General features: G+C 41.5%; 2 protein-coding genes across 4 annotated transcripts in view; both read left to right on the forward strand.

The window, feature by feature from the left end:
• The window catches only part of LOC104817329 (BTB/POZ domain-containing protein POB1), a 3,324-nt gene extending 700 nt beyond the window's left edge, over positions 1-2,624 (forward strand). Inside the window, exons 2-7 of the mRNA XM_010546481.1 lie at positions 1-41; positions 317-445; positions 622-740; positions 839-902; positions 1,041-1,320; positions 1,550-2,624. Of these exons, the coding sequence (XP_010544783.1) occupies positions 1-41; positions 317-445; positions 622-740; positions 839-902; positions 1,041-1,320; positions 1,550-2,378 (1,462 nt within the window). The 3' untranslated portion in view covers positions 2,379-2,624. The remainder of the gene's footprint in view (positions 42-316; positions 446-621; positions 741-838; positions 903-1,040; positions 1,321-1,549) is intronic.
• Positions 2,625-5,265: 2,641 nt separating this feature from the next.
• On the forward strand, positions 5,266-9,228 carry LOC104817330 (G-box-binding factor 3). 3 transcript variants are annotated; one of them, XM_010546483.1, is made up of 14 exons: positions 5,266-5,408; positions 6,351-6,467; positions 6,598-6,642; positions 6,773-6,880; positions 6,977-7,057; positions 7,169-7,210; positions 7,304-7,464; positions 7,547-7,595; positions 7,701-7,749; positions 7,875-8,029; positions 8,171-8,248; positions 8,357-8,482; positions 8,576-8,792; positions 8,872-9,228. In XM_010546483.1, exons 2-13 carry the CDS (start codon positions 6,399-6,401, stop codon positions 8,780-8,782), a joined length of 1,170 nt encoding a protein of 389 aa, XP_010544785.1. In that variant the 5' UTR covers positions 5,266-5,408; positions 6,351-6,398; the 3' UTR covers positions 8,783-8,792; positions 8,872-9,228. The 3 variants fall into 3 exon arrangements, with proteins under 3 accessions (XP_010544785.1, XP_010544784.1, XP_010544786.1); XM_010546482.1 differs by having other exon boundaries at positions 6,366-6,467; XM_010546484.1 differs by having other exon boundaries at positions 6,366-6,467; positions 6,604-6,642.
• The last annotated feature ends 1,657 nt before the right edge of the window (positions 9,229-10,885 follow it).

The raw sequence follows: 10,885 nt of genomic DNA on the forward strand, positions 1-10,885 counted from the left end.
TCGGAAGAGGAGGAGAGCAGACATCAAGAAGGAATCTGGTGGTACGTTTGCTGTTCTTGTTAGCGTGTCTTTGTTAGAACGGTCTTTTAGGGTTTCGAATTTGAAATGGAAATTGGAACGGGGGTTTCTGTTAGCGATGGGAATTGGAGAATTTCTTGGATGATCTGTCCTGTTAATGGGTTAGATGTTCAATTTCCTGTTTCTTCGGCTTGCTTTCTTTCGTCTTTTACACCCTCTTTGTGGGCGATGACTTGCGTATGCTTCTCGTGTCATCTGTGTTCTCTGTTCAATAAAACTCATTTGTTTCCATTTTCAGTGATCTCGGATATTGTGGCATGTCCCGAGGAGCAGATTTTGACTGATACCCAACTGGATATGGATGGTGGTCCGGGCGGTGAAAATCTAGACGAAGAAGATGAAGCAATGGTGGAGGAGACACTATCTGGTACTAAAGCTGATGCCTTTTGAATTTGATTTCTTGAATAATGGTTCCCACTGCTGTACCTTGATTTGTCCTCAAGTTATTTTTGCAATTTGGAATCTTTTCCTTAGCTTCATTTGCAATTTATGTATATTCAAGACATGTGTCTGTCGCCTGAAAACGTTTTGCCTTCTTTTTAGGTGATGAGGACACAGCCAGCGAGACTAACTGGGGTATGGACTGTTCTACTGTTGTAAGAGTTAAAGAACTGCACATCAGTTCTCCCATCTTGGCAGCAAAAAGTCCATTCTTCTACAAGGTATTATCCTTTGTCCTAAAAGTTTTGTTTTCCCCCTTCTCCTGTTAGTTCTTGCACCTTAACTTTTTCCTTTTGTCCATTTTCTTTCCCTGTTGTAGTTATTCTCCAACGGAATGAGGGAGTCCGAGCAAAGGCACGTGACTCTTAGAATTAGCGCATCAGGTATACCCATTCAACACGGCCCTAGCTGTCGACTTCAGTTCAACTTTGTTTGCTCTATTGTTGTATGCAGAGTTAGCTGCTATGCATTAGTTCCGTAAATGGTATTGATATTGATGCCATGTGTTCTATTTCTGGCAGAGGAAGCAGCTTTGATGGAGCTTTTAAACTTTATGTATAGCAATACCCTATCCGTCACAACAGCACCTGCTTTATTAGATGTGCTGATGGCTGCCGACAAGTTCGAGGTAGCTTCATGCATGAGGTACTGCAGTAGACTGCTCCGAAATATGCCTATGACACCTGAATCGGCATTGCTCTATCTCGAGCTTCCCTCTAGTGTTCTGATGGCTGAAGCAGTTCAGCCTCTAACTGATGCTGCAAAACAGTTCCTTGCCTCTCGCTACAAGGATATTACCAAGTAAGATAAAAGAATAGCTGTGAGATGCAACTAGAAATCTCTATAATGTCTCACCTCCCGAATTTGAGGTCAATTATTTCGTTTTCGGTCTTTCAGCTATTGTAGTTGCTTCTCTAGATCTCCTTGGGATTATGGGTGGGTTTGAAGCGACTGCCATTGGTTTCTCTAGCAGAATGTTACTCTTTGTTGTAACACACATGATGTATTCATGGTTTACCTTCTTTTCCAGGTTCCAGGAAGAGGTTATGTCGTTACCTTTGGCAGGCATAGAGGCAATACTGTCGAGTGATGATCTCCAAATCGCATCAGAAGATGCCGTGTATGATTTTGTCCTGAAGTGGACAAGGGCGCAATACCCTTCTTTGGAGGAGAGAAGAGAGGCTCTTGGTTCACGCCTTGCACGTTATATCCGTTTCCCGTACATGACCTGTCGGAAGCTCAAAAAGGTATTAGCTTGCAGTGATTTTGACCACGAAGTAGCATCAAAGCTTGTTCTAGAAGCTCTTTTCTTCAAGGCAGAAGCCCCCCACAGGCAGCGGAGCCTTGCTGCCGAGGAATCGGCATCCCTGAACCGGCGGTTCATAGAACGGGCTTACAAGTACAGACCCGTTAAAGTCGTGGAGTTTGAGCTTCCTCGGCCACAATGTGTAGTATACCTCGACTTAAAGAGGGAGGAGTGCACAAACCTATTCCCCTCGGGAAGGGTCTATTCGCAGGCTTTCCACTTGGGCGGTCAAGGGTTTTTCCTCTCGGCGCACTGCAACATGGACCAGCAGAGCTCGTTCCACTGTTTCGGGCTGTTCCTCGGGATGCAGGAGAAAGGGTCGGTGAGTTTCGGGGTGGACTACGAGTTCTCAGCTAGGTCAAAACCCACCGAGGATTTCATCAGCAAGTACAAAGGGAACTACACATTCACGGGAGGGAAAGCGGTGGGCTATAGAAACCTGTTTGGGATACCATGGACGTCGTTCATCGCAGAGGACAGCCCCTACTTCATCAACGGCATTCTCCATCTCAGAGCCGAGCTCACCATCAAACGATCCGCAGATCTCCATTGACGTCCCCTGTTATATATATATATATATATATAGATAAGTATGGTATTTGTTTGAAGTAGCTGACTAGCGCCGGTCTTGTCTTCACTTGTGAAGCAGAGTGAAAACGGTGTTTTCTGTTAATGGCTGAAGGGGTAGACCACTAGACCTCGGATGTTTGTCTCTGACTCGTGTAAAAGTGATGCAAATCTGTGTGTGAACGTTGTATCGGCTCGTTTCGTTTAATGGAATGGTTCACTTTCTGTCCCATGCCATCTCCTCGTTGATATTTTTGGCAGTTTTCTGTTTACTACCAGATGCTTCCGTGTTACAGTCATGAACACTCTTGTCTGAGATTTGTTCTTCCCTCGGTTCGATCAATGGGCTTTTGACAATGATAAATCTACAATAAAGCGTAATTTCTTTTATATTTCCCCAAATAAAAAAAAAGTTGGGTTTACGGATATGGTCCATCCACGCGCATTCTTTGGGCCGATTACAAAGTGATTGGGCCATCTGAATTGTTACATAGCCCAAATGTATGGGCCTGATTTTGTAACGAGATTATTGGGCCGACTAAAGCATAAGACTATATCCCGAGATGGGCTTTCCGTGAAAATGACGCCGTATGACACATATGCTCACTATACTATGTGTGAACACGATTCTGTTTTTTTTTTTTTCAAATAATGCAATTACGCAATTACGAGTATCGCCACTAAGGATATTTTTGACATTTTGCAGAGTGCGTCCTCGTCAAATGGGGCCCACATTAATTGCGTCGTTAGCCATCCTCCACCTGCATGCCACGTCATCTTGTCGGGCAATTTTGACCGTCTGATTCGAGATCGGAGCCCTGTTTTATTTCTGTATTTCTTAAAAGTAAAATAATGTCGACACGTCAGATACCTCGAGTCACATACACGTTTTCTCTCTCCTCACGTCCGCGTGAATGACGCATCACCGTTGATGGTGCCTTCCCATCGACGGTTCGGAGTATCTATGACGTGGCATTCTCATTGCTTGCGTCACTCCCACTCCTTCCGCTTAATGTTACGCACATTGTACATCGTAACGTAATGCTCTCGGAATCAACCAATGATAAAGCGACACGTAGATGTTTCCTTATTTTCTAGAAAGAGCGGAAGGGTGCGTGACAATGTGAGTCGTGTCTTATGTGGGGACCACAGAGGTTCCCTGGCTCGACGTGCCAGCCAGCGTGGTACACGTCGGATTCGGACCACTGGAGACCGACATATCTTTAAGTTTTTTGTTCTAAAAAAAAAGACTAGTTGCGTGTGTGTGGGGGCCACTTCGTGGATTAGATGCTCTTTTCAAACGAGGCAAAGCCTCGTGGCTTTAACCAGATGCGGATTCTCTCCCAGCGTGACCGTCGGATCGTTTACATCCCAGCCGTTGGATTTGAAGACGTAGCATGTATCTGGGCCCTACGTTTTATATTTTAATAGAAAATGGAAAAAGGGACCTTTTTTTCCATGATGGCGAGAAGGTGACCGTACACGTGGGCCGCCTTGGGGCTGAATCAGGAGATGAAGATGGACGGTCAGGATCTGGAGTTTGGTTGTTGATATCTAAAAAGGGAATTGTGTCGAGACATAAAAGTGCTCTCCGCGTCGGAGAGAATAGTCAAAGGTCTTTTCGCCCCGAAATTACTATAATACCCCCACTGCCATCTTACGTTTATTCTTAAACCACGGTTTCCAATTCTTCGAATTGCTTACGCATTAATTTTTTTTTTGTTAAATACATTAAACATTTTTCTTTTTTTTGGTTGAATAACATTATCCTTCTTTTTTTTTTACAATTTTACGTTGGAAATCTCCCTAATTAAGCGATTATCATTAAACTCTTGAGGATTTATGTTTTCTTTCCATCAATTAAATACTGTTTTCTGCATCCTTTTTGAGATATTTATTTAATTACAATTAGTGCAAACGTTACGTTTTTTTATTAATAATGTTCAACAATTGCGTGCCTAAAATCTTATTCTTAAATAAAAAAAATTTAATAATAAAATAAGAACTTGAGCTGAAGATATTTTAAATTCTATTGATTAGAATTAAAAAAGTAAAGAAAACAATTCAGAAAAATAAAAAAATAAATGGACGTACTAGTCACACTTAGGGGTGTCAAACGAGCTAGCTCGGATCATTTTGGGCTCGGCTCATTTAGCTCGGATCGTTTTGGGCTCAGCTCGTTAGGGTCGTTTTCTAACGAGCCAGAAAAACCTCGGCTCAGATCGCTCGCCAGTTTTCCGATCTGAACGAGCCGGGCATAATAGATCTTCACGCGGCTCCCGGGTCACAAAACGGGATGGAACACAGTTCCAGCAGAGATGGAACAACAGGTTGGCCTACAAATTCAGACTATATCTCACAGACATTGGACGTTATAGACTTTCTTGCTTCCAGGTACAAAACAGTTGTCTCTTCCCTTATCCAATCTAATTTACTTTCACCATGTACTCAATTCCATGTTTCTGGTTCTTGAACAGCTCGCCAGTTCGCCGAGCCAGGCTCATTGAACACGTGTTCAATGAGTTCTGGCTCGTTAGGCTCGTTTTTTAACGAGCTAAAAAAATTAAGGCTCAGATCGTTCGTTTTCTGGCGAGCCACGAGTCAACTCGCGAGCCAGGCTCGTTTTGACACCCCTACACATGACGGGTGGAGATAGGTTGGCCCAGCCTCTTATACGTAGATCGAGTCAGATGCGAACACGTGTGCGGTAGAGATGACGTCTGACGAAACAAATGGCTGGCTCAAAAGTCGATGAGCCAACTCATCAACCTCCACCGTATATACGCTGTACGTATACGCCGTATCATCTGCTTGACACGTGTTTGATGACGTGGTTGTCGCCTTGGCGCCCCGTTTTTGTCCCTTGCCTCTCTCCTCCTCCTCTGTCAAAGGGAAACTGAACTTTTAGAGGGAGAAAGTGGAGAGAGAAGCTAATGCGTTAATTCTCCGTGGCGGTTTCGTGATTTGATCTCCGGCGTTGTCGTCTTCGTTTCTCGCTGGAGCTTTGATCCTTGAGGTATGGCGGAATTTAGGTTATGCAAAGGCTTTTACTTGAACTCCGTGCTGAATCTGTCTGGCTTCCTAGAAATTTTCATTCCTGTGAAACGGAGAACGATAAGGGTCTCCGACCATTAGGAGGAGGAGATACGAGGAATCAAAAGACTTTGTCGTTTTATGATTGTATGCCCCGTTTTTTAGCTCAGGGAAACTGGAGAATTCACGACACTGATCCAGCTTTTACCTTTTTCTCGGCATCTATACAGAGATAAAATCTGGGATTGTGTCATGATCTTGTGAACCGTTAAATCCTTTGCGTTTATCATTTTTTTTAATCTTCTAGTTAAATTCGATTACTACTATGGTAATCGATAAATGGGGGAAAAAAAATTGTTCTTTTATAGAATTTACAGACAGAACGACAACCCGTTAAAATGTCCGAGAAATCGAAGAGAGGAGAGAGCTTGTTGTGCATGCCATGGTTGAAGGGTATATTTGTCCATTAATGCCGTAGTTTTCCTGGGCGAGGTTGATTTGGTCTCCGTCCTTGACCTAATAGGGTAAAAAGTAAAACTTTCTTCTTGGATGCAAGTGGTGAGGTAAAAAAAGACGTTCTTGTCTTCCACCACACCCTTCGGGGTGGAAAATGAAATTTGACGTCTGATTTCTCCTTGTCTGTTCTTCCGTTTCACCGACAGAGATGCAAAGCTTGGCCCTTTTGAATGTTGTCGGAAGATTACACATAACGCTATTAGCTGTGTTTCTTTCTTGCTTTGTGGAGAAGTTTAGGTGAAAATCTGTAGTCTTTTAGGTGATTACACGTTTAGGAGGATGTAGTTAGTTGGAGCACCCTTGTGACGGGTAAACCTTTTCCTAAGACTTTTTGCTAAGTTTTGCCTGACAGTGCTAAATCACTGTTGATGATGATGCTGTTTATATTGTAAGAGTGACAATACTTCAGTCTTTTGCTTCACAGGGAGAGGCAGTGTTCTCAAGTTGCATTCGGGCCATGGGAAGCAACAGCGAGGAGCCAAAAGCTGCCAAGTCTGATAAATCATCCCCGCCTCCTGCACCTGCGGTAATGCGGCGTGATCCAGTTATAAATACCCGTTTTATTTTCAAGACTCTTGTGATTGTTCGATCTTGATTTGGAGTTAAAACATTCATTGACTCGGTCACGTTGTTGGTTTTTGCTCTCTTGTTGGTAGGATCAGACGAACGTCCATGTGTACCCTGATTGGAACGCTATGCAGGTTTGTCCCATCCATGTTCGTAGTTCCGAATTCTCATCCCGTAGTGCGAAAACCGTTTGCTTCTTCTGGAATATAATTATATCCCATTACAAAGGCATGATGATAATTTGTTTTTATAATTTCTCGCTAGGCATACTATGGTCCGAGAGTTGCTGCTATTCCTCCTTATTACAATTCAGCTGTTGTGGCATCTGGACATCATCATCCTCCTCCACCACCTTACATGTGGGGTCCTCAGGTACTAGCCCTGAAGCCTCTTGCTTGTCTGAAGTCGAGTTCCGTATGTATACATATAGTAACACGTGAGACAATCATTTCCTGTCTTGATCTTCAGCCTATGATGTCCCCGTATGGAGCATCCTATGCGGCACTTTACTCTCATGGAGGAGTATACGCCCATCCTGGAGTTCCTATGGTAAGTCCATGCTATATGTAGATTTATTTTTACATTGGTTAAAGATTGTATTGCAATGGAAATTGTTGTTAGTCCTTCTCTGATAATTTAGTTTCTAACATCTTTCGCCAGGGTTCACTACCTCCGGGCCAGAAGGTTCCACCCTCAACAGCTGTAAGTGGTAGAATTTAACCACTCTTAGGGATGCTGTAAGAATCACCCGTTATAACTGTCAGTTGTAATAACGGTTGGTTTATAATGCAACAGTCCGGGACGCCTTTGAGCATCGATGCTCCTACCAAATCTACCGGAAACACAGACAACGGTCTGATGAAGAAGCTGAAAGAGTTTGATGGGCTTGCAATGTCTATTGGAAATGGTCATGTCGAGAATGCTGAGGGTAGGGCTGAACATAAACGGTCGTTGAGGTTTGTCTACGCTTACTCATCGCTTCTCTAAAATATTTGTCGGTATTCTTTGTTTCAAACTGAATTTGTTCGATGTGAACAGCCCGGAAACTGAAGGTTCATTTGGAGGGAGTGATGAGAATACAAGTGGGGTAATGCTCTTTTATCTTTCCCGCAAGCATTTTGGTTCAAACCCCTTGAAAATCGGTATGTCTGTGATCTAAAGAGTTTACTCCTCCTGTATTGTTTTTTTTCAGGCGGATCAACCAAAAATTAAGAGGAGTCGGGAGGGAACGCCCTCAAAAGGTATTGTTCTCATATCTTCTTGAGCTGTCTTGGTGCTTCTACTCTGTCATATGTCACCGCCATTGGATTATTCTTGTTTCCTCAATCCTGTTAGATCAATGAATCTAGTATTCTATTTTGCACAGATGAGAGACATTTCTCTCAGTCCAGCCCAGTTTCTTCTGTTTCTCCCGACAGAAAACCTGTTACAGGAGCTGTCCTGTCTCCGGGTGCTAGTGCCAAGTCCAATCACTGCCCTTCACAATCTCTGGCCATTGTTCCTTCTGAATCCTGGCTTCAAGTACTATTCACTCTCCCTTTCTCGATCTATCTACCTTTCCAGTTTGCTTGTATAATCTTTATATGTCAGTGCCTCGCAAAAGGATCCATTCTTTGGTACACTAAAGTAAAACTAGCGCGCTTTGTTCTGCGATTTGCACAGAATGATAGAGAACTGAAACGGGAGAGAAGGAAGCAATCTAATAGAGAATCTGCTAGAAGGTCAAGATTAAGGAAACAGGTCAATAAGAAACAGAATTTCTATTACAACTCCTTCTGTTGATGTGATTTTGCCTGAATTGCTTGAACACTAAAGCTAAAAGCTTTTTGTCTTCTTCCTTTATCTTAGGCTGAAACCGAAGAGCTTGCCAGGAAAGTCGAAGCCTTGACAGCTGAAAATATAGCTCTCAGATCAGAAATAAACCAACTATCTGACAAATCCGAGAAACTTAGAGTAGAAAATGCAACCTTGGTGGTAAGCGGCTCTGCCTTACCTCTGCATATTCACATCACATCATATACGCATATATACGAACATATCTTGAGACCGGGGCTTTGGCTTTTGCAGGAGAAGCTGAAAGGTTCAGAGCTCGGGACTAACCCGGAGAGAGGATCGAGCAACGACGAAGAGAACAGAGTCTCAGGTGTTAACACAGAGAATCTACTCTCGAGAGTGAACAGCTCAGGACAGGGAGACAATGATCCAAACTCCAACGGTAAACTGCATCAACTACTGGACACGAGCCCTCGAGCCAACGCTGTAGCCGCAGGCTAATATTAACCAGGTAAAAAAATATAAAACATATGTTTCCGATCATCATCATCATCGGACACAGAACAAAACCAGTGTTTTGCTGATTTCAGGTGAAGAATCATTCTAACAGTGTAGTAGGAGGGTGAGGGGGGGGGGGGAAGGGGGGAGCATCATAATAAACTGGAGAGAGAGAGAGAGAGAGATTTGATAGGAGGTTGTGTGATGTTGTTGTCGGCTAAGTAAAAAGGCTTTCCTTGTTGCAGTAACTGATGTAATTTTATGGAAGATCAGTGTTGTGTGTGCTTGGTTAAAGCCTTCTTTAATCTCTTTTTTTATTTTTTGGGTTTTAGTTGGGGTTTGTGTAAATCGTAATATTATCTGTAAGAGAACAGAACATGTTACAGCAGCATTAGAGATTGTTGTCCGGACCAGATTTAATGATTAAAAAGAAAACTCGGTTGTATTGATGTGGTTTCGTTGTTTTCGCTTCCTTGGATCGTGGAACTGATGAGTCTCGTGATTTCTCCAGATGATGGAAATGTAGCAATTTTATTCGAAAACCGGACCGGAAAACCGAACCGGATTGGCCAAATGTCCACATTTCATTGATCTGTTGCTTGTGTCCCTTTCCGATGTTCTGATATGCAGCTGATTGTCACCACTACACAAATTCTACTTAAAAAAACAAAAACAAAATAATTTGGAAAATACATATTGGTATTTGGTATATCGGGTTTTAGTGCCGTTTATGTTCGGATTTAGACTTTTTTTTTTATTTAAACGAAATTATATTTATTCGACTTTTATTTTTTTTAGGTTTATTTCGCTTTAATTTCCCTTTAAATGTATTTATTTTTATTCGTCTCATTTCATGTGAGCTATATCTTACTATGGGGGCTATATATTTCTCTTAAAATATGTTTTATTTTCGATTTAATTCACAAAAATTGGGTTTGGGCTATTGAGCTAATCTCTTATCTATGGGCTCCTTTATTTGATTTTGAATGGTGTTTTAAGTTTCAGCAATATAATTGGGCTATGGCCCATGGGCCCCAACTTATATAGGACTCGGACATTAATTCGATTCGCTTTTTTTTTTTGGCAATTGTATTTTATTCATTATGTTTTCCCCTTCTTTTTTTTTTTTTATCTGCGGTATCTATTCCATAACTTTTTTTTTTCATTCTTTTTCGGCAGCAGTATTTGTTCTGTATCTTTTGTTTCGGGATTTCAAAAGAGTTAAAATCTCAAAACAAAATGGAATTTGTTGATTCAGCTGCAATAATAAAATTTAAACAAAAAGATTCAAAGCTGTTACCTCTCAATCGTAGCTTTTAATATAATTTTAATTAAAAAAATTGACGTATTTGACATGATTTTAAAAAAATATTATTTCATAATGGATTATTTATAAAAAAATCCGATTCGGGAACATGAAGGGGAACAATGTATGGAGGATGAGACATGGGGTTGGGGTCTCCACGTGACTTGTCGCTCATCCACACCACAAGCCCCATCTGATTATATCTTAACTCCGCATATTATATATATCCCCAATCCCATGAAAATATTTATAATACGATTTTCAGTCTGCTGCTTACTAACTGTATATACACGTCATGTGTTTCAGAGTTTGAATGTTTGAATCAATATTTCTTATAATAAATATGGACCGTTGAATTTATCGTACACGTACTTTTGTCCTTTCTCTACACTCCTGCCCTTTTGAATTGAGTTGAGCCCGTGGCACATGACCATGACACTAATAGCCTAAACTATATATATATGTGTATATGTATATGTACACATGTGTGTGTATGTGTGCTAAAAATAAATAATTTATATACGACCAAGTCAGATTTAACAAATGATACCGTTTGTCGTTTCCCAAGTACTTTGAGAAGATGAGATTAGATTGTAATAGATGGCCATTTTAATTTTTAACATAAAAAAAATCCAAATTGTGGTCAAATAAGAAATAAAATGGGGAAAAAAGGACAAAACATAAAAGTTGATAAAAGAGGACATGGGAATCGGGAAAGGATGAGAGAGTTTAGTCGTGTCTCAAGAATCTTGTCTCTTAATTATGGTTATTATCTCCTCACTTGTAACCCCCCCCCCCCC

The sequence above is a fragment of the Tarenaya hassleriana genome, unplaced genomic scaffold, assembly GCF_000463585.1.
Source record: "Tarenaya hassleriana unplaced genomic scaffold, ASM46358v1 Cleome27, whole genome shotgun sequence".
Taxonomy (NCBI): Eukaryota; Viridiplantae; Streptophyta; class Magnoliopsida; order Brassicales; family Cleomaceae; genus Tarenaya; species Tarenaya hassleriana.

What these genes read in the sequence shown, in the direction of transcription:
- LOC104817330 (XM_010546483.1), top strand. Translation starts at nt 6,399, where the DNA reads ATGGGAAGCAACAGCGAGGAGCCAAAAGCTGCCAAGTCTGATAAATCA. An exon ending in GAACATAAACGGTCGTTGAG is followed by an intron (nt 7,465 to 7,546) that starts GTTTGTCTACGC and finishes CGATGTGAACAG; the next exon opens with CCCGGAAACTGAAGGTTCAT. An exon ending in GGTCAAGATTAAGGAAACAG is followed by an intron (nt 8,249 to 8,356) that starts GTCAATAAGAAA and finishes CCTTTATCTTAG; the next exon opens with GCTGAAACCGAAGAGCTTGC.